This window comes from Coccinella septempunctata, chromosome 3 (genome assembly GCF_907165205.1).
Source record: "Coccinella septempunctata chromosome 3, icCocSept1.1, whole genome shotgun sequence".
NCBI lineage: Eukaryota > Metazoa > Arthropoda > Insecta > Coleoptera > Coccinellidae > Coccinella > Coccinella septempunctata.
Window position 1 is genome coordinate 5,709,629 of NC_058191.1, and position 24,478 is coordinate 5,734,106.

At 36.2% G+C, this 24,478-nt stretch overlaps 1 protein-coding gene across 3 annotated transcripts in view; it reads right to left on the bottom strand.

Moving 5' to 3' along the window:
* The window catches only part of LOC123308917 (connectin), a 373,496-nt gene that overhangs the window by 111,337 nt on the left and 237,681 nt on the right, over positions 1-24,478 (bottom strand). For all 3 annotated transcript variants that reach the window (XM_044891725.1, XM_044891726.1, XM_044891724.1), the window contains 2 exons: positions 22,957-23,505; positions 3,796-4,045 (listed from right to left, as the gene is read on the bottom strand). In XM_044891725.1, coding sequence (XP_044747660.1) covers positions 3,796-4,045; positions 22,957-23,505 — 799 coding nt within the window. The remainder of the gene's footprint in view (positions 1-3,795; positions 4,046-22,956; positions 23,506-24,478) is intronic.

Consider the following 24,478-nt stretch of genomic DNA (forward strand, 5'->3'; position numbering starts at 1 on the left):
GCTTCAGCCTTAATATCATCAAACTCGGATCCTTCCACAATAACATTTGTGTCATCAACGAAAGAGGTCAACTATTTCCAGATCTCCTCATTCAAATCACATATGTCAATTGGAAAAATTATAAACAATAATAATAATAGTGAGGTAAATAATATTGAGGATTTTAATAAATATAAAAATTGCCAGATCAAAGCAGAAAATTTTAGAGGTTTTTGTTATGATTTTCATTACTCAAAAAATTTTTTTTTAGTAGAAAATTTATACAAAAACAAAATAGGATGATTATAATTTTGTACCACTTCGTATGAGCGTATAATAGACTAATACTTGAAACGCATTGATAGGTTAAGCAATAAATGATTATATTCAGACTAAGGCCAATTTGATCAAGGTTATAAACCGAAATCAGACGTAACTGGCGTTAAGGAAAGTAACTCGCCGATTTATATCGATGACGCATTTCAATTTAAATTAAAATTGAGCGTCTCTGTGTTTTGTGTGTTCTTTATCCTCCTCATTTCACTTCATAGAAAAAACAGATATCAATGTTAGGACAAGTTTGTTTGAATTTTATTCAGAGTTTAAGTTCAGCGGAGTTATCATCGTTCAGTGAAATTATTGGACCTAAGAGGTGTATTTATGGGCAGAGGTTTGGAATTCTGTTTTCTACGCGAACATGATTAAAGCTTCATCACGAAGTCGTGTGAATCTGACCGACAACGTCAATATCTGATGTGATATATGATGTATAATAGAAGGAAATTGGAGAATCGGGTACATCGCTTCTATTATCGATATGACGTTTCGGGAAATTGAGTTTATTCATGACGAAAATTCAGTGCATTATTCTCAAGACATCGTCCGCTACACTTGATGGTCCGCACTTGTTGTTGAACCTGAAAGGTACAGCCTCAAAATGAGCCACAATATCGTCCAGTAATCGAGCACATGACGGTCCATTGATAAATGTAAATAGCGAGCAAGTAATCGAAGTGACCCAATCTAATACAAACACTCGGCTAGTTCTTGACCTCGAAATAATTGCTCCTCTTAACAGTTCGAATGAGGAATTCACCGTATTCTCATAGCACAAAAATCGAAGAAAATTCACGGTAAAGTTGCTGTCACAATTATTACTCATTTAGCGCCATGTTTGTTTACAAGTAGTAGCGCCCTCATAGATAGTTGGATCCGCCAATTGGATCATATTTATGTATTGCATTTGCAATATATTGCACAGAAATAACACCGTCAACATATAGCAGTATTTCTGTATTGACAGTAGGTTTTCAGCGCCATCTCATTGTCAACTTTGGCAAACTCAGGCCAAAATGTAGTCGGTTTTTAGTACTAGAGATATGAGAGCGTTTCATATCTTTCTACTCTATAATCTTTGTTTTTTTCATTTGAAAACATGCAATGCATGTACGATGACGTGATAATATTGATACTGAATGTTGGATTTTATAACTTAGTTTTAAACAATTAATTTGTGAAATCTCGTTTTAGGCTTTCTGATTAATGAAAGGACCGATGCCTAAGAATTATTGTATAATATTTATAACGATACTTTTTCTCTTGGAAGAAACCAGACAGGCCATAACTTTTTATTTTTCTTCTTCTTCTTCCTCTGAATGCTGTTATTTTGAGTGTTCCTGTCCTAGGAATAACGCGTTGAAAGATCTATGAATTGCTGCGACAAACACATATCCATCATTTTAAATTTTGCACATTCAAGAAAATTCAATTCGTCTGGCACAACTTTCAGTTCTCATGTTGTTTTCCACAGGTTAATTATATTCGACAAATTATTATTGATGGATAGCGTTCATTGCATCGAAATATATTCGATTGCAATCTATACAGGGTCTTTCACGAGGAACCTCACCCATATTTATACGGGAAACTACTGAACGTGTTTTCATGAAATTCAGCACTTATAAGTATTTCACGATGCTGATGAAATCTAAAATATTTTCAAGACATGAGCACCTCCGGTTTTTCCGGAAATGACGTCAACTTCCGTTTCTCAAACTAGAACACCATTTTTTTATTGCAGAAATAGATTTCTTAGAAAATTTCGAGTTATTTTGATGTAACATTTTTCAGTTTTGGTTGGAAAATTCTCTCTGAGCGGGAAAATTCGAAAAAAAAATCGAAAATAGAGCTCCGCTGAAACAAGAATAACTTCGAGGTTTTTGGATGGAAAATTTTCATTTTTGAGATTTTTCAAGATGTAAGATTGATGTATCCACTTTAAAAATCGAAATCGCGATTCATGATACAGGGGGTGAAAAAATCGCTTTCAAAGTTAGGGATGACAAAATCGTGAAAAATGAATTTTTTCAAATTAGAACCCCATTTTTTTATGGCAGATATCGAATCTACGTTAAAAAATAATGTGAGTGTATGCATCACACCCTTGCCCTAAAGTGGATATTTTCTGAGTCATTCACAAAAAACTGTTTTTCGTCTTGAATTTTCAGCTATTTCTTTTCCCTTCACGCCAAAAAGATGAAATTTTCAGGAACTCATCTTCTACTACACTTTTTTCTCTGTGTATAGTTTTCTTAACGAAAGATCCGACATTTCTCAAGTTTGTCATGGTTCTGTTAATGGTCTGGGTCGGTCAGGAAACCTCTCAATAAACAGTCGAATCGTTCTATCTACAACTTTATTACATTCCCCATGAAGTAGAATGAGATTTAAATAATCTTCATTGGTAAAATTAGGCATGGTGATCGATTTTATAACTTAATACGAATTATCACCAAATTAATAGTAAACACAAAATGCTACTGAATAAAGAGGAATTTGGCAGATGTAATTAATGATATCTATCATTAAAAAAAAGAATGTAAAACATGGTAAGTTTTTGCATATGGTTCATAAGGAATTATTTATTTATCACTGGAGAGAAAACCGATGGCCGATTAGTTGAAAAAAAGAGGTTTCCGATACAAATTCGAATCAAAATTCGCCATCTATTTAGGAACAACCTGTAACTTTTTTCTCTTGCATATTAGGGTAGTAAAATCTTAAACATGGTTTAAGTAACAGTTCCTGAAAATTTCATCTTTTTGGCGTGAAGGGAAAAGAAATAGCTGAAAATTCAAGACGAAAAACAGTTTTTTGTGAATAACTCAGAAAATATCCACTTTAGGGCAAGGGTGTGATGCATATACTCACATTATTTTTTAACGTTGATTCAATATCTGCCATAAAAAAATGGGGTTCTAATTTTAAAAAATTGATTTTCACGATTTTGTCATCCCTAACTTTGAAAGCGATTTTTTCACCCCCTGTATCATGAATCGCGATGTCGATTTTTGAAGTGGATACATCAATCTTACATCTTGAAAAATCCCAAAAATGAAAATTTTCCATCCAAAAACCTCGAAGTTATTCTTGTTTCAGCGGAGCTCTATTTTCGATTTTTTTTTCGAATTTTCCCGCTCAGAGAGAACTTTCCAACCAAAACTGAAAAATGTTACATCAAAATAACTTGAAATTTTCTAAGGAATCTATTTCTGCAATAAAAAAATGGTGTTCTCATTTGAAAAACGGAAGTTGACGTCATTTCCGGAAAAACCGGAGGTGCTCATGCCTTGAAAATATTTTAGATTTCATCAGCATCGTGAAATACTTATAAGTGCTGAATTTCATGAAGTTGACGATAGGTTTTCCTCATCAAGAACTCTTCAATGCATAAAAAAAGTCCTTCCTTTGGAAAGCACATCATGTGGCACATTCGCTGAATATTTTGTCTATGATAATATATTTCAAATTACTCACCTGTTATAATTAAATCGCCGCTAGAATGTTTGATGATGTTATTGAGCACAGGACTGAGAGTGTTGTACGACAATGTTTTCAGGTCATTATTCCTCAAGTTGAGGTATTTTATCCTTGTATTATCAGCGAATAGTCCGTGTGGTAGTGTCGTAAGGTAGTTGTTGCTGAGGATTAATTCCTCCAAGCTATTCAGTCCAGAGAAAGCACGTTCTGATAGAAACTTCAGCTCGTTTTGGTCAAGATCCAGAACCTGTAAGATAACGAAAAAGAAGATTTCAGACTAAAGCAACAATAGGTTTTTCATTTCCGATTGTTTTTTTTTTAAGAAAAAAAGGATTATCTGTTATGTATATAGGTTAATAGGGTTGATAGGACTTTTGGTGACTCAAACAGTTTTCTAACTTCCTCAGGGCCGAAATTCATTCAATGAATAAACAAGATGGGTCAACGTTATGAGTAAATTTCACAGAAGTAAACAACAGCAGACAGTACACTCAACACAAACCAAACATTATCACATACTACAGTGATTTCATCACCGTTTCCTTACCGATGTTATAATAACTAGTGTCCCCCACTGGATGTTGAAAAATTCATGGGAATCTCATATTTCTAATGGGTATTATCCAGGATGACATATCAAATCTGTATCAACTTGTCAGCCAGATTTGTTGATGTTATTCTGGTACATCAACGACTATTATATCAGGCCTACAACGAAGCGATATAATAGTCGTTCCTTAGTTTTGATGTACCAGCTAACTCATAACGATTTTTGAATCAATAAAACAGTGTCAACTCCAATATTTATTATAACATTGAAAAGTATACTTCAAACAGCGATTATGATATATTTAAAGATCAAGAAAAAACAGATTGGTCCAATTTCTTGACAGACCTTTCTGACAACCTGGCCCAGAACCTTATACCAAAGACCACGAGAGAATTAAAGCTGCTGCTGACAAGCTGCTGGAGTCCATTATCTCAGCCTATCTCAGTAGTTGCAGGCCCCAGTTTTATAGACCGAAGGGTCGACGAAGTGGTGGACACCTGAGCTGAGCGATGCCAGACTTACTGAGAGTGGACGACATTAGTCCAATAAGCCTCTCTTCGTTTCTAATCAACACTCTGGAGATGTTGGTCGAAATATAAATTAGTGATGGTGCGTTGCAGGCATACCTATTGCCACTCCTGTCAGCATACTCACCAAATAGGCAAATCTGTAGATTCTGCTTTTCACTCGGTTTTTAACTGTATCGAGGATGGACTACATCACAAATAATGGACACTGGCTACATTCCTGGTTATAGAGGGTGCATTTAGCAATGGGATGCCCTCAGGCTGGTGTTCTATCAACTCTAATGTGGAATCTTGTCATGAATGGGCTCCTGGTCGAGCTGACAAGGGCTGGGTTCGTTGTTGTGGCCTATGCAGATGAGCTTGTCCTACTGATCAGAGGTAAGGGAATCAGTGTCATCTTCGATCTGAGGCAGAATGATTGAACGATGGTGCTTAAGGAATGATCTCTCGGTTAATCCTAGTAAAACGAAAATGGTTCTTTTCACTAGAAGGAGGGTGCCCCGCAACATCAAGCTTGCTAGCTTGTATAGGATCACTCTATCAGAGCCAGTCCGATATCTCGGTGTGACAATGGACTATGAACAACAGTGGATCAAACTCATTGAGTAAGGCTAATGTAATTGTTTGGTATACTCGGAGAGTATTTGGTAAGGGATGTGGTTTCAAACCACACATTATGCACTCGTTGTGCACTGTAGTAGTGAGGCCTTACGATTCTCTGGTGTGGTGGAATTCCATGAGGAAGAACTGCAACTGTAGCCGCGCCATTATTATTAGATATCAGAGGAACGCATGATTAACCATAACAGGCGCTCTGAGATCCTTCCATGCAGCAGTTATGGAGTTTCTGCTGGGTTAACCTACTTTATACCTCGTAGTAACAGAGGTGGCTATAAAGACAACTATTAGAGTTTGAAAACAGGAAAAACAGCGCAATACAGGACTGTTCCGGGGGAAGTGGGGGCTCTCAAGATGGTGAAGGATGCCAACGCATCCCTTCTCCATAGAGGGGAACGAGCGAGTACCAGCTTCTACTTCGCCGAAGCCTACAGGGATAGAGACCTATGGTCTACACCAAACAGGATTCTTCTGTCTGAAGGGCCCACTTGGTTCACCGATGCCTCTATGATGCCCACAGGGACTGGAGTGGGAATTGTGAGACCGCGTTTCAATCTGTTCGTTCCCCTAGGAAAGGATTGTTCCATAGTGCAGGCTGAAACTATATATGCTGTTCTGGCCTGCACATATACGCAGAGATTACTCCGCTAAACACATCTATATTTAACAAATCTGTTATCCATCCTGTTCATTGGAGTTTGATAGATAATGAAAAAGACGAAATTTTCGTGTCTGCTCCAAATTCTTTATTGAAAATTGCTACATATGTTTCGGCTCTTACAAAATTAGGGCCATCTTCAGGCATATGTTTAAAATTATAACCGAAATTATCTGTCAAGAAAAGATCTTTTCTTGACAGATAATTTCGGTTCTATGAGAGTTGGGCTCTGGAAACATTGTGAAAGTTATCTGGTGTCCGGCGCATGCGGGACTTCTAGGAAACGAGAAGGCAGACATACTTGCAAAGCGGGGGGCTCGCTTAGCTTTCGTTGGTCCAGTACCGGCGCTGCCTTCTTCAGTAGATGTCTAGAAAGGAAATTTTTCTGTGAGGTCAAAAAACTCGTGGCTGTTGAGAGAAAACAGCTGAGTCTAGCGACTTGAGCAATGACTGGCCATTTGTTCAACACAAATAGAATGGGACTGACTGGCTGTTCCCTGTTCTGATGGTGCACGAGCACTGATGAAAACGGTTTCTGTTAATCTGCAGCAACCTTGAAGAGTTAAGGATGACACACCTAGAAAACACGACACCCATGATTTCTATGATGAGAGGGACTCCTTTGTGTCGACTCTGTGACGTTTTTGTAAGCATGTATCTGTGTTTGAGTCTCTCCAACTACAAGCGGATGAACAATGGGCCACTAGGCCTTAGTTCGGCCCGGTGGGGAGGCGCACGTGAAAGAAGAAGAAGATATATTTTGAATAAAATTCATAGAAAAAAAATTCAATGTTCAGGTTTACCGTTTACCCATACTTCAGGTATTGGTTAAGTTTATTGATAGTTTAACACATTTTTTGTGATTTTAAAACGTTTAAACCGTAAATTTCCCTAACCAAAGTTTAACCTTCTATTGTAAAACCAGTGACCTGTGACGTGTAGAATTCCATATATCGCTCAAATACGACTGGTATTCTGTGCACAGTCATTGTCGCATTTGGGCGACGAACGACATGGAAACGAGGCAATAGCTGCAGACGTATCGCTTGTCGCTATGTCAAAAATCCCAAAATCGATGTATTGCTTCTCTTGATATTGTTGCTCCAATTCTCAGTATTCTATTTTATGTGCAAATTTTATTTGAAAAAAATTTCAATATTCATCAGTTGGACTCTACAAATAAATATTCACATTCAGGTTTACATTGATAAATAATATAAAATATAAGAACTATATTTTATATTATTTATCAATGTTCAAAAGGTATTGAGTGGAGCAAGTTTGAATCAAATTACTTCGATAACTTGTAACATTTTCATGGTGATTTATTTTACTGCTCTCGAAGCACTTAACTCAGGTATTGAAATATCAAATTTTTTCACACTTTGTTATCTTCCAGCTTCCAATTTCAAAAATTTAAGTACATCAAAAATTTTAGAGTGGCATAAATGCAACTGGGTTTCTGTAGTTTTCCATACGGGGTGAAATTTCGTTCACCAATACATATTGAACCATATTAGCTTCATTCAATCTAAAGAGTTGAATAAATTTTTTTAACTTGATGGGAAAGTTATCACTGGCTTGACGCATTGAATGTCTCGTCATATTTAAGAGCTTTAAATCTTCCGATCTTTCTTCGTTCTCAGGTATTTGTACATTGACTGGGATAATAGGAAACATTACGATTAATATTAACAACTGCACCTGATCAGAGTCAAATTGAAATATTGTGCGCCAAATATCAATCTGACAATAATACAACACAAAATTCACTAGGATTCAACTTATGTTTTTAGTTCAGATAGTAAAAAATGCCTAAGCAGGCGATTATCGCTTCAAAACATAGATCATAGATCGACCATCGACTAAAGAAAGTGACATGTGGAATTCTACATGTCACAGAATCCCACTGCTGAGTTTAGTGCCACTGTATATTTTTCACCGTAGAAGATAAGTGTCAGATCTATTCTACCCTGTTTTCTCTGATTTTTATACATATGACAATGAGTTTGTATGAACGCCTGTTTTCTTGACTCATCCGTCGGTATCCACAGCTGCGGTCGATATAATTCCACTCTCAGCGGCGAAAGATGAAGGGAGGAAAGAAACAGTAATTCGCGAATCCGCGAATATAATAAAATGAGACCCGAAAACAAACAGCGTTAGCTCCGTGCCAATTCATTTGAGATTTCAATCCCCGCGAAAAATCGGGGCCACCATAAATTTCCGCTAGAACCCCGCCCACCCCTTCCGACCTTCGCGAACACTGCTTAATCTTCAGCGAATTTGATTGAAAAGTAATCCGTTTTTCCGAATAGATTCGAAACAATTCATTCATTACGACCGACGATAAGATAAGGCCTGCACAAATATTTTAACAGCCCGATTGAACGATAATAACCCTAATTTTCTCCCCTATTTTCAGTGAAGATGACGGCCGTAACGTTTCGGAGCATCGATTATATTCCTTTAATAGCCGATGTGCATGTCGATTCTTATACGGATTTTATTCGCTTTGGAAATTGGCTGCGAGATCGAAAGGATTCTCTCTGGTTTATTTCATGTTTTCCAGTAATTTTCCTCCCATTTTCCGATTAATCCGTTATCGATCGCCGATTTCTTTCTGTCGTAAGTTGAATGCCGACATCTGCCCCAATTGAAAAGGGATTGATTAAAATTTTGTTCTGCGTACATTTAGGAGAAATGATTTATTGAAGCTGTTATACCCAAGTCGTATCTAGGGAATTCGTTCTGATCATCCAATGTCCAAATATATTCAAAAACAAAACACTGACAGTCCATCCCATTTTGGATGAGACAGCCGGGTTTCTCGCTTGTTATTTAAGATAGAGCCTTGGGGTTTTCACTAACTTTTTAGCAAAACTCAAGTTGGCCTAGGCAATCTGTTTCCGTTCATGAGATACAGGGCGATTTAAGAGATTGATACTGTTCGGACCCCTCCTTTATCTACGGAGTTATTAGAAATACTGAATACTAGTCCAAATAGGAAAGTCAGATATTTGGGGTTAGTCAAATTCAAATTCCTAACAGCATTTATTTAGCAAAATGATGACAATTTTAATAAAGAAATTGGAATAATAAAACACATAGCAAGAAAAAACAATTTTGACGATCATATCATTATCATTGATAGAATGTTGAATAAAAAATTGCACAGGTGATTATTGAGGTGTCACTTTCCTATGAGTCAACCTAGAATTAAAGATAAAAGATATTTCCCTTTAAGCTACGTTGGAACTTTGTCGAGTAGGGTTGCGAGGTTTTTGGAGAAAGACAGTACTATAAAGATAGCCTTCAGACCAACAAACAATCTAAGGAATTTATTCTTCAATAATAAAGATCCAGTTCCCCCATTGGAGAAAAGTGGTTTTTATAAACTCACTTGTGACACGTGCGGTGCAATGTATATTGGAAGGACTAATAGGACGTTCAATCAAAGAATCAAGGAACATTTGAGAATTTTGAGGCTGGGTCCTCATTATGACGATTCCCAATTCGGCACCTATTTAAGGAGGGTCATCATTTTGTACCAGAAACACGTTTCAAAATATTACACACAGGCACTAACTGCTTGTTAGTAGATTATTTGGAGAAATTTGAAATTATAAAACATAGGAGATTATATCCATCTTTAGTTTTGAATTCTCAAGTGGACTTTGTTGAGATGTATGTGATGAAAGCTATTTAAAAAAAATGTGTATGCGTATATATTTTTTCTTCATTAGTCTTAGCAAGTGGAGACTATTGTTGAATTTTTGTGGTTTATGAAAGATTTGATTTGTGCTCTATGCTCTTAACCTATATCTGGTTGTTTCATGATGTTGGTTTCAGATTGTTTTTGTGATTTTTATTGAAGTTTACTTGTTAATTTGATGCAATTGTAATCAAGTTTGAATGTTATGTATCTCATTTTAGAATTGACGACCCTGTTGAGAATAGCATAGCGGTGGGTTGCATTGTTTTTTGTCCTTTTGATTTTTAGAACTGTTTGTATTTTCTTGTAGTGTGCAGATTCGGTCTGAGGATGCATTGGTTACACTAATGCGAAACCGGTCACCATGCTAAATAAATGCTGTTAGGAATTTGAATTTGACTAACCCCAAATTATTAGAAATAATTCTGAGCTAAAAACTACAGAATTCCGCGTAGAATCCAGTGGCGTACCTTCGATTTTTTTCGGGCATTGTTTTTATTTATTATATAAGTAGGCATTGGAGAGAAAAAACAAATCTGATCTAGCTGTCATCGCTATGAATTATTATTGTGTTTGAGACACAACAGTCCCGAAGAACTGGATTTAAAAAACCGCCCTTTTATATTATTAAATGCACTCAGGCATTGAGAAGGTTTGTCGATTATATATTAGGGAAAATGGACAGCAATTTGAGAAGTTTAATTAGTAAGATATTATGCAATGTTGAGAATTTTTATCAATGATAAATATTTGATTGGGTATTTATTCTGTATCTAATTTGTATTATGAATTAACGTATTTTTTATTTGTTGCTATTAGGTAGGTACATAAGTTTTGTTTTTCGTTTTAGTGATGGATGTATTATCTTTGTTAACTTACTATGCTAGAAACAAAAATCACAAATGAAAACTATCCAATTGATTCTTCTTTTATATATATGGGAAATCCATGGACCACCAACACAAAATCATCATTATGTGATGTTTTAGCATTTCTGAACATCGTATTGCAATATGCAATTATGCATAATTTTGAAGGAAAAAAATAACAAAATCACGGCAGTTCTCAAAAAGGTTTTTCTATTGAAAAAAATTATAGGTTTGTGTCGTAATCTTCAAAACCATACCCCGAAAAAAAAATTTACTACGCCACTGGATTCTACGCAGAATTTTGTTTCAGACATAATTTCTATCTCAGCATTATTTCTAATAGCTTCGGACATGAAGAAGGGGTCCGAAAAGTATCAATTTTCAAAATCACCCCATATCACCTCATAAACGGAAACAGCAAAATCTGATTAGGCCAAAAAAGTAGGACAGCAACATGAAAACCGCGAGGCTCTACCCTAAATAACAAGAGAGAAATCTGGCTGTCTTACCCAAAATGGGATGCACTGTACAGGATGAGAAAAACTCGTTATCTACTGAGAGTATCTTGACAACTATAACAGCCAGAAAAAAAAAGGATGACACATTCTTTTTTTTTCTTGAATCATCCAAATCTGAAAACAGTGAAAACAGAATCGGCCTTTTATTTTTAGATCTCGTGTTACGAATGAAAATTGAGAAACTGCCACATTTTCAATATTCCTGAATTACTGGCTCGTCTCAACTCGTAATAATGTTACATTCAATAATTACTTTTTATGAGCAATTCGAATATGATATTACTGAATTTTTCAATCCAACAGATTTTTCGAATGTAGGAGGAGTTCGGGAGACTTGCTCAGGTAGGAGACTTGAACCATCTCAAAAATTCCAATTCAAATTTCGTGCTACCGGTATCGTAAATAGCTTGCGACTCGTAACAAGGCACACCTAGTAGCGGCTGCCATCAGAACAGGTCGGGAGTGAGAGGGTTGAACATGATTTTGTTGTTAGGAAGTAAGAAATTCAATAATTTTTGTTTGTTAACTGTCTGGAAAGTTCTTTAGGTTCGTGAGGTTATTTAGTTTTATTGCTTCCATTAATATGGTTTTACAAACTATGAGCCTTTTTAATAATAGTTGTTAAAGTTGCAAGAAAACATCTGTTGAATAGACTAAAAGGGAGTGCGGGAGACATGACCCATGCTATGTTTGGGAGACATAATCAGTGGTCCAATATTCCCGCTCTGAGCTTAGAAAGAAAATTGAATCACATAGGATGTGGCTATGAATTCAAATTGAAAGCTTCCTTCGCAGATTCCTTAAACCGTCTAGTGACGGGAAATATTCGCGTATTATTACGTACACCATATATCAGGTAGAATACCAACACCAAACTATCACTCACTATAACCACAATACTACGCCGAAAATGAAAAGAAATGAAAAAGAATGGAAAACTTTTATTGAGAAAACTATATGAAATGTGCCTGCAACGAATATAATCAACTCCATTCACTTTTATTTTAGCACTCGGTTGGCCATGGAAATTAGACACATTTCAGTCTGTATAACAAGAAAATGTGGGGTTATGACGCTTGTCAAATCATTTTTGTGTTTTAAATCAACGCTATATTGCCCGTTCAACGTAAAAGTTTCTGTTATTACGTATTTTATCACAATGTCGAATCGCTTCGGAAAATATGTGACGAACATAATTGAAGTTTATACAAACTGATTGAAGGCATACCAAATCCAGTTATTTGCTTGGAAAATGCAGGAGATCAGTATAATATCATAATATGCACTAGCTTGAGGAGAGTTAATGTTAAATTCTCCAACAAAAATCATCTTGCATCAATGTAAGTAAGAGGAATTGAAGGAAGTTTTAAGTCAAGATGAACTTCACCTTTGAACAAAAATTTCACATGAATAAAAGATCAACAGGATAACTGGCGCGTATTTGTGGCTGTTCATTTTGATACATTGATAAAATAATAATTAGGTATTTCTTATTACCTTGAGACATTTACAATGTATAGGAAAAGTCAAATGAAAAATATTATAGAAAAACCAATTTTCGGGAACTTATTCTACGATGACATTCATCGAAAATTCTGTAGTAAACTTTTCGCAAGAATATACTCAAACATAAAATTCTCAAATGCCACCACTTTTTTGGGTCTCCCAAATGAATTTGTCATCCTTTTCATTCACAATCTTGTGGAAATATTCAGCTGAAATATAAGTCGTTTAGATTCAGATGAAACATTCTTTTACATTGAATAAGTTCGCTAAGGTCTGACGTATTGTGGATTTTAGAATATCAGGATATAGCTATTTGAATGAGCGGACCTGAATTCTGAAACCCTGTCTCTTTTTTCAATCACTTTCAGCATTTTCGTAATAAAAATTGATATTAGTTGTGGCAACGGCGTTATGACATTAACGACATTTCATGAGTGCCAACCTTACTCCGTTCTAGTCACAAAAAATTTAGAAAATTATTTCATGGCAAACCGACTGCTAAAACAAATGTAAATGGAGTATATATAATCGCTCATTCAAATATTGTAAGGATTGAACTTAGTTAAATAATACGAATCAAATCAATCACGTACCGTTAGTTTCTGACTGCTAGTCGACTATACATCTTATACTAAATCATCCCATCCCCAATCTCCTCTAGTTCTCCGTTAAATTTTTGATCAGTTTTCGAAAGCATTGCCCTGTATAAACAATTCAACCTAAATGGAATTTTTTACGATAGTTTATCTTCGTAAACCCTCCTCCGAAACTGAAATTACGAATTATTAAAATTATCGAAAAGATAAACTAGTATTAAATGCTAGCATTAAAGCCCGGGCGTTAGTGAATGGCCAAGCAATGTTCGTGAAGCCCTTTGTAAAATTTGTCAATAGAATGAAAAAGTACTATTCAACATGGACCTCCAAATATCGTGATTTGATCCAGAAATGATATTTTGAATGCTAATAAAAGAATAATCGATTGAAAACAAATCGAAACGGATCCGTATTCCGATTCCACTTCCGAGCTTTGTGAAACTGAATTTATTTCCATTCCACCGTCCTAGATCCAGAAATATTTCCAGTCCCAAGTGCAACTGCAAGCTACCGAACGGTTCTTCTGGGATCAACATCGTTATGGCCCATTCGAATTTCACAATCCGTAAACATTTAATTTGTATGTATATTGTGAACCAGCCCGCGGTTCAGGGAACTGTGAGTATATCTCCGGATTTAGAGAACAAATCTAACTGCACCTCGGGGAAGAATAAGAAGAAACATGCTTGGAAACTTTCAGTATTCTTGCTCCGTGGTATTTAATTCTACTACCAATCTCTCCAGGTGAATAACATTCCATCTCAATCCTTCGTTTGATGAGTTTCGGCAAATTTCAAAACACGTCGATTAATTTGAAAGGGAGACTTTTCATAATCATGTTTTATTTTTGTTGTCAAACCTTTCTGAATAGACCATGGAAATTTCAAATGGCGCAATAGGACGAGTAATATATCGTTTGACAGTTGTTTTCTGTTCAATCTAAATTCAGAAATAAATAGCAAACTCTCACTACGTTTTGAACAAAGTAATAATAATAAACGCAATTTATTGACCAAAAGCCAAATGGCCATCGACAGTATTTAGTCCTAGAGCCAGGTAAGTTTATAATTCTGAAATGTGAGATTAAACAATATTTGGAGAATAATGGTCTGTATATTCAACATTTGGACAGAAAAAAACTCAATATATTATAGTGGTGAGTCAATTAGTTCTTCATTTTGAACTGGTGGTCATCGATCGGCATCTTGCATGATCACTCAATGGGCAGGACTGTCTCTGAACTCCTCAAGATGTTCTCTGATGGTTTTTAGAGTGTATTTTGCTCTATACTTGGAATGCTGGTTTTCTTTGGAATGCTGGTTGAATGATTTCCCAGTTGTGGGGTCTTTGGGCGAATTTCATGGAAAGTTTCCCCATTCTATTTTCTATAGGCTCAATTTTAAGTAGTTTATACAGGATGTTTGTAAACAAATGCGAAGGACTTAGGGAGATGATTCCTCGATTGAAATAAGCAGGGAGAGTTCCTATAAATTTTTTTCGAAATCGACCTCCCTTCCAAGATAAAGCCTTTGGAAGGCGATGGCGAGTTCACAGTTTTTAATTTTTTTTTGCGGGTTCTAAGAAACACTGAGTCATAAAACTATACATAATATGGAGCACTAAGTAGATATAACTCACACAATTTTTTTGGATCTAATAACTTCATTATTTGGGGTTCAATATAACAACCCCTTATGATTTTCCTTCAAAAATTGTTTTCGTGGGATAGATTTTCGAAAAATAAAATTCCCTTATGGATTCCCATTACATTCTGGAGAAAAAAAGTCTCTTGCAAAATTTCGATGCAGTCGATACTTTTCTCGGAATAAATAAAAACTTACAAGCAGTTCTAATCACTGGGTCATTCCATTTCATCGTATAAGTGTTCCATAGAATTACAACCTCCCGCTAAAATACTTGTTGTTATTTTCAACCCCTAATAATAAAGTTATGAGATCTAAAAAAATTGTGTGAGTAACATCTACTTAGTGCTTCATATTATGTATAGTTTTATGACTCAGTGGAATCATATCCTTAAGTCCTTCGTATTTGTCTACAGACACCCTATATAGCAGTCAGTTTGGAGGATTGTGTAAAGGATTATTGGGATGGCGAATTTTGGTTATTTTCATCCGTACTGTTTTTTCCGCTATTTCAAGTTGTCTAATGCTTGGTCTTCTACAGCCCAAGTATAGATTGTGCCTATAATCGATAAGTGGTCTGCATATACTTTTATAAATAGTGGCAGCAGTCCATCTGTTGATTCTCTTGTCTTTGTAGGTAAAGCTGCGGAAAAATTCAGCTCTGGTAATTACACTTTTTTGGTATTTGAAATTCAGTTTTTCTTCTGTTTGAAATATTGAAATCCTAAATATTTTAGCTTTAGCCTGGATGCTGTGTTGGTAGATTTTGATGTTTGGTGAAGCAGTCGTAATTTTGTGATTCAATATTATTAATTCGGTCTACAATCGTAGCTTCCACTTTTTCAGCCATTAAAGTGTAGCATCTGTTAGCCCTTGTATTGCATTACTTGTGTTAGGCTGTATCGTCAGCCAACTGGAGAACGTATTGTTGGCAGTCACCGACAGAAGCAGGCATGTCATGGCAGTTTGAGATATGCCGTTCCTTATTGTTACCCTTAACATTCTGGCAGTGAGGAATTTCTTTATGCTTTTTATTAGATATGTGGGTGTACATCGAGTCCTTTGAATTTTTAGAGTAACCCCTTTCGCCATACACTGTTAAACGCCTTTTGATATCTTAAAATAAAGCAGCGGATTTCAGGTTGCTCAGTTTGGCAGTTTGTACATTTGATGACAGCATTGTAAGTAGATGGAGTGTTGAGCAGTGATCCCTGAATCCAAACTAGTGTTTGAGAATGCGCTCTGCAATTGCTTCTGATAGTTTGATTTTCATTTTTTTTTTCGAATCAATTTTCCGATATTGGACAGTTAGCGTTATTGGCCTGTAATTGTTCATTTTCTTGTGGTTATTATTGGATTTGGGAATAACTATAATATCTCCATAATATGGATTTTGCGTCCTTAGATTATAATTCGTATACTGTATTTATTGGGCTGTGGGGACTATAGTCTAAACACTTTTTCAAGTTTTTTTTTCAAAAGAAATAAAATATTTCGAAACATCAGCAATAAAGTAAGACTGTTTAGGCTAGAGTCCCCACAGCCCACAGCCCACTAAATACAGTATACTATTTATATTTTATTTCCATTCTGGTGGAAAGTATTGGTTGTTCAGATAAAAGTGGAAGATAGACTTTATGAATAGGTGGAATTCGAGGCTTAAATTTTTCACCAGCATACAAGATATAGAAAATATAAAGTCAGGACCTGGAGATGTGTTTTTTTTTGACTCTGCAGAATATCAAAGTATTCTTCTTGCTTGCTTCATTGCAATTATTCATGAAAAATTTTTCGTGCCAGTCGTTTATCATGGAGTCATGCATCTTTCAAAGTTGTCCTGCGATGTATCATTAAAGAGTTTTGAAAAATGTTCTCCAAAAAACTCTGCTTGTTGAGCTTCGGTGTTATGAATTATTCCATTTTCCCCAATAGTTTTAATACGAGGAAATTTTTTCTATCACCTTTATTTTTATTTGTTGAAAAAAACGTTTACCTTGGCAGTTATTGATTACCCCGCATGTATCTAGCCATTTGTTTTGAACAAAATACATCGAAATAAAATTTTGTGTGATTTCGTATTTTCGCATTTAAAATTGTTTTATCTGAAGTATTTGAAATATAAAGACATATCCGTTCGTCAAAACGATAACTAACATAAATATTGGTTCATATCACATCATAAAATAATAATGAAACGAACAAAAAAGAAATTTGAGTGATAAAATGAGGACTAGACAAGAATAATCTAAAGAATAACATATCCTTCATATCTGAAAATTCCTACCATCTTATGAGAGCATGCATTTCATTGAACTAATTCAAAAATGGTTTAATGCAATTTTGAAATTTGAGCTCTCATTTTCCCATTTTCACCTCGTCAGCTGCGAAAAATAAGAATCAATTTTTCCACCTTTTGGATATCTCGTATTCCTCCAAATATACGCCGCCTACACTTGTGAATTTCGTGAAGAATGATGGGGATCGATATGTAAATATGCACACTCCAAAGCTGGCTCCAAACGGAATAATTAATGGGGGAGCTATGCGAGGTGTCACAAAAACAAGACTTACAATGTAATAAAATTATGTAAATAACATATCGTTCCGGTATTTAACTATGGCATTCATTCGCTGTTTCATTGGAGATTTATGGATAACTAAAGTTTCGTGGAGTAATTTATGATTTCCAGTAACACGATAGGGAGCACGATTCTGATGATTCAACCATTCATAGATTTTGGATTCCGAGTACAATAATTTCACAGAAAGAACAATGTCTGATGAGGAAGAAGTTTATTAAATGTACAATATTACTTATTACACGAATACGAAATTGAGCAACCAATTTTTTTTTATTTCAAAGGCTTCTTGAAAACAGTAAAAAATCAGTGCCATGCCTCGTAACAAGGTGAATCGATAATATCGAGTAATACATATTTCTAGTAGAACATCAGAAAATAAGTGACTATTCTTAAATGAACGTCCAAAACCTCTTATTACTGGTGCAAGACAAAAAATTTTATGCTAATACCAAGATTTCTCATCAAGGAAAGAAGAAATCTATAAATATCTTGTCTTATGATGAAAACGGTGAAACGTGTTTATTTGTAAAGAAACATCAATTATATTAACATGACATACTTCCATTCATTGAACACTTTTTCTGCTAGAAAAATGATAATTAAAAACAATTAATGAAAATCCCAGAGCTTAAGCTCTGGTTGATAGTTTCTATTGTGTCCACCAGGTAAATGCAGTGGAGAATGTTCATGGCAAAGTGTAAAGTGTTGGACTTGGTGTTCAACCAACAACAGGATGCCGTAGTTGATTGTGCGATTGATGTTTCTTCTAAACTGGATGCGGATCAACCTGCACTTTCATTTAACTTCAAATTCTTCAGTAAGGTATTAAATGATCATGAACGACTCTGCATATAATTTAAGGAAGGTCGATTTCGAGGGCTTGAACGCCTATTTTAGTTCCCTTGATTGGGTTGATTCGTTGCCGGATGATGTACCTGTTAATTTTCTGGTAGACACTCTTTTCAATTATGTTTACGAGGGTATTAATGAGTTCCTTCCTAAGACGAGTTTAAAGAGAATCAAATTTCTTTTATGGTATTCACAAGACTTGAAACAACTTGTATTTGTGAAGAAAACGATTTCTTGAAAAATATAACGTATCTAAGTCTTAGGAAGATTATCTTGTGTTTTGCAGTTTGAAAAAGCAATGTAAGTCGCTTGCCAATTCTTGTTATGCCTCCCATGTTAATCGGGTAGAGGGCCATATAAAAAAATGCCTTTTGGAATTTTGTTGATCTAAAACGTCGGCATCACGTCATTCTGGAAGCTAAAGGACAGAATATTTCATTATCACGACCTGAATCTGAAGACCCAGACAGTTGTTTACAAAGCAGTGGTCCTCCCAACGCTTCTTTACGGAAGCGAAAGCTGGACACCCTACAGGAGACATATTAAACTGCTTGAACAAACGCAGCAACATCATCTAAGACAGATAATGCACACAAGATGGTTCCACAAATTTTCAAATGAAGAAGCCTTACAGCACGCGAGTTGTATAACAATTGAGACTCAAGTAACGAGGGCCCGACTCAGATGGAGCGGCCACATTCTGAGGATGCAAGACACAAGACTCACCAAAATAGCTCTGTATATCGAATTCACAGAGGGAGCTCGGAAACCACGAGGCCAGTATAAGCGGTTTAAGGTTTAACGATATACTGCATCAATCCCTAAAATCCGTTGATGTCAATCATAACTGGAAACAACTAGCGTTAGACAGGTCACAGTGGAGGTCTTTGGTCCACAGTTATAATGGAGACTCGAGAAGAATACAGCAGCGGTCAGATGAGGTTGGTGACTAACCATGCCAGGAGTGTGGAAGGATCTGTAGGTCACAGGAGGGCACACAGTCGCAAGTAGCCCTAAGAAATTATAAGTTTGATCGCACCGATAGTTTTGTTTTTGGGTCTTTTTGTAGATTTATTCTCGGTAACGGAATGCAGGAATGAATGAATAAATGAAATCTAAAACGTCATGACAAAGGTGTTTTTTCTGAAGACCTTTATGGCGAGAATTTGCTCACTAGTCATCGGGGCATTGCTAACGGATTTCCAAATCATTTCGAGTCAGTTTTCGTTGCGTCCTCCAATCCACCTTCTGGGATGACGGAGGGCGACTTCTTGTTTTGATGTGGGTGGTATCTCGAAGCTTGAATTGATCGAAGTTCTTCAGAAATTCAAAAGCTTAAATATTAATAAGGGACCTGATCCAGGTCAGATTCAGACTGTTATATTACGAAGATGTTCTTCATCCCTCTTCAAATGATCTTCAGATCTCTTGAATCCGTTGGCTTCCCATCCACGTGGAAGGAAAGTTTCGTGACACCTATCCGGTATGGCACCATTAGTGCCATACCTAAACTTTTTGAACTTCTGTTGTATGATAGAATCTATATGAAGATTGTGCCTGGTATGTCTCACCGGTAACATGGTTTCTTGGAAAGCAGAAGTATTGAAACTAACTTGATTCTCCAAGATGATTAGTGGTTTAGGGTCAGAGAGATACAGGAAAACGATTCTCTGCTATTTCTCTGCTCCTACATCACTAATTATCTTGAAGTAATTTTTTTGCATCGCCTCTTCAAACTTTTTAACTTGATACTTTTCACGCCGTACTCCATTGATGCATTGGAAAGCGGGCGTTAGATTGAGGTCATTTATACTCTTTCGAAGGCGTTTGACTCTGTCGACCACTCAATACTTTAATGTAAACCTATCCAATTTGGTATATTGGGTTCTCTGCTCAGATGAATTGTGTCATACTTTAAGTTGAAGATTCAATTTGTTTATATTAGGAAGGCATTATCTGATGCTATTCGGTAAATTCTGGTGTTCCTCAGGGCAGCCACTTGTGTCCTCCTAATTTTGCTCAATGATCTTGTTGCTTTTGGCATTATCTGTTCCTGATTTTTGCGGATGATATTTTGCAATTGACAATAAAAAGAACGCTCGCAATATCCGAGCTGATCTTGATGGATTGGCGAGCTGGTGTGAGTATAATAGACCGCATTTTAATGTCGACAAGTGAAAGCACATGACCATCTATCGCAGTAGCCCTCGAGTTGACTGCACCTTTTCACGGTCTAACCGTTTCCCTTATAGGGTAGATCAAATCAGTGATTTGGGTGTGCTTTATGACTGAGACATGAGTTTCAGGCCTCGTGTTGATTATATTATGAATAAAGGTGTGAAATTGCTTGGATTGATCATTAGACACTCGCAGGATTTCCAGTCTGTGGGGACACTTAGATTTCAGGGCCGCCGTCAGGACCGGCAAGCCGGGCACCCTGCCGGGGCGGCACATTCTGGGGGCGGCAAATCAGTTGATACCAATTTTTTCAAACGCGAAAAGACGGACATTATTTATTATTAGAGTGAAATCGAAAAGGCGGCTTTGCTTTGGGTCGCCAAACAATTCATATATGTCCTTCTCAAAGTATGTTCACTTAACTAGAAACAGGGGGAATACCGACAGATGAAAAACGATCAAGGATGCCGCATTCTACTAATAAATAACTATCAAAGTCAGCCTGTAAATATCTTCACTGCACACTCACTGTCCCTTTTTTGTCTCTAGCCAGTCGGTCTCTTTGATAAACGTCACAGACTGTATAGTTTTTTGGGACGGCCTCCAAGATAATTCAGAAATAATTTTTATATTCTGTTTGCCAAACTGAATTGAAATTTTAATTTTCTAGAGGAATTTAAAATACTTGAGAAGCAAGAGTACCTATTAACCCTTTACAATAGTATATCGTGTTTAAACGAATTGAGACTGTTTTATATTTTCATCTTTTTATCTGTGTAGTTTAGAAATTCAAATTGAATCATATTGAAGTTCAGTTCTATATCTGCATTTTTCAAACATTTTACTGTAAATATTTTACTGTATGATAAAGGCGCCGGCGTCGTTAGTAGATATATAACATTTACTAAGGCATATAAATTTATAAAAAAGACTCAACTCTCTGAATATCTACATTTTGAACATGATGTACGTTATTCCATAAAGAATGATGTACTTAAACTCAATATAGTCCCAGCAAGGTGGCAAAATATCATTTTGCGGGGGCGGCGAAATTTTATTTTGCCGGGGCGGCAAAATGTCTGGCGGCGGCCCTGTTAGATTTCATGTGACGTTTGTTAGATCGGCGGTGGGGTTCGCTTCAATTGTTGTCGGTCAATGTTTTTCATTCCATTGACGAATTTTATAATCGGACAGTGCACGATGTTGTTTTTATATAACCTCTTAATATTCATCTGTTAGCTTTTCATGACTTCTGTGAACAATGTATGTTTGTGTAATCACCAATCCTCAGAATGTGGCCGATCCATCTGGGTCAGGCCCTCGTTACTTGAGTCTCAATTATTGTTCAATTCGCGCGTTGCAAGACTTCTGAATTCGAAACTTCGTGGAATCATTTGATCTGCATTATTCGTCTTAGATTGAGTTGTTGCGTTTGTTCAAGCTGTTTAATGTGTCGCCTGTAGGCAGTCCAGTTTTCGCTTCCGCAAAGAAGCGTTGAGAGGACCACTGCTTTGCAAACAGCTGTCTTGGTCTTCAGATTGAGATCGTGATGTTGAAACACTCTGTTTTGTAGCTTCCAGAATGCCCGTGATGCCGGGATTGATACGATTGTGTACTTCCGTGTCTAGGTTAGCCCTAGTTTTTATGAAGCTTCCCAAGTATTCGAACTGCTTGACCTGTTCTAGAGTTTCATTCTCCAGGCTGATATCTGTTTGAAGGCTTTCTGGTGGACTTATCAGTCTTAGACTCAATATCGACAAAACCAAAATCCTGGTAATAAACTAATTACAAAATTCAGGACTCTTCCACTATCCCATTATTTCGTTACCTATCGATGGAAATTTTGAATCGAAATTTCAGACAGTACTCGATAAGATTTTGAACATTAGGTATCGCTCATTCCTCTTCAGAATCAAGGGGCTGTGCTCACTGCCATTAGGGGGTTGCAGTTACGGGGATGCAAAGAGCGGTAAATTTGTTTCCCTCGAATCAGAAATTGACGGGTCCGAGCGAATTGGTATCTCAAATAATCGATTTCCCCGATTCAATGTTGTTGACATAAAAACTGTCGGATATAATTAGATGGCCGACAATGCCTTAGCGAATTCGTGATCGATAAGTTGCCGATAGATTATCGATTGATCATGATATCACCTCGGAATTCGCGCTCATATACGTTGTTTTCTAAATTCTCCAATTGTCTGCTGAATTTTCTTAATTTTCCTCACAAGTCCTTAGAGAACTTCAGTGGGGAAACATAAAAGTAATTCTCAAATTATGGTGTGACTTAATGATTCGGGGATTATTTTTCATATAGATATAAAGACATACAATATTTTCATCACTTACCACGACCTCCCAAAGTTGTTCGAAAGTTAAATCGTCTATGTTACGAATCTTGTTGCTACCCAACATGAGCATCTTCAAGTGGCCGAGTTCCATGAAGATCATTCGGTTCAATGCCCGTATCCTGTTATTGTCAAGATAGAGTTCCTCCAGTTGCGTCAAGTGGGCGAAGGTTCCATCTTGGATGATGGAAATATTATTTCTACTCAGAACAAGTTTTGTCAGGATGGGTAATTTCATGAACATTTCCTTATGGAGTTCTTCGATCTTGTTATCGTCCAGTTGGAGTGAAGTCAAAGAAGGCATGTTGTAGAAGCAATGAGCTGACAGTTTTTCTATATGGTTGCTTGAGAGTACAACTTCAGCCAGAGTTGTGGATTCAGCGAAAGCATATGAGGGTAGCTCTTCAATGACCCCATATACAATTGACAAATATTCGAGTTTGTTCAAATAGGTGAATATTATTTTAGGTAGATGAAAAAATTTCACTTCTGGTCTTATCATCATTTTTAACGATTTCAGCCATGGTTGGGTGGAGAACAAGTGCCAAACCTGTGGAAAAATGGTGAGATGTAAAAACAGCTTCTCATCAGACTTAATAAGAATAAAAGGGCAAAGGGCAAATTGACAAACGGATTTTCTTTCACCTGAAAAATCGTAAAGTATAACTCGATTCTATGTACTCATAAAAAGTACTGGATGTGGTGATCTTATATTTTAATCATCTGAAAATGGAATGTTTTTTTAATAGGTATATCTGCAGTTTCACTGCATTCATAAAACTACGTGATGCCCACGTCTTGTCTAGTTTTCGAGACGGGGCTTGATATTTGGTTGTCTAGACGACACTAGACTTTTCTCGGTCTCTTATGAGAGTTTCACTGTCATCTTGAAGTCTCGTAAATATATTCATAGATTAATCTATGAATATATTGAGAGAATAGGTATCTTCCAAATAAGAGCGAGTGTGCAGGCTTCATAAAGGAGTGAATCAAGAAAGCTTATATGAAATTTTCTTCTTTTTATGATTTGTGGTGGTATCTTTTGAAATAACGTGCGTTCAAAAAAATTCTTCAAGTAGGCTATGGAATTTTGAACGTCGATATTTCGTGTCTAAACATATACTCCATTCACATTTATTTTAGCACTCGGTTGGCCATGAAATAATTTTCTCAAGTTTTTCTTACTAGAACGGAGTAAGGTTGGCACTCATGAAATGTCGTTAATGTCATAACGCCGTTGCTACAAATAATATTAATTTTTATTACGAAAATGCTGAAAGTGATTGAAAAAAAGAGAAGACAGGGTTTCAGGAAGTGCTATTTAGAATTCAGGTCTGCTCATTCAAATAGTTATACCCTGATATTTTAAAATCCATAAAACGTCAGACGGTATTGAACATATTCATTGTAAGTGAATTTATATAATGTTTCATCCGAATCTAAACGACTTATATTTCAGCTCAATGTTTCCACATTTAGAAAGATTGTGAATGAAGAGGATGACAAAGAATTTTCTTCTATTG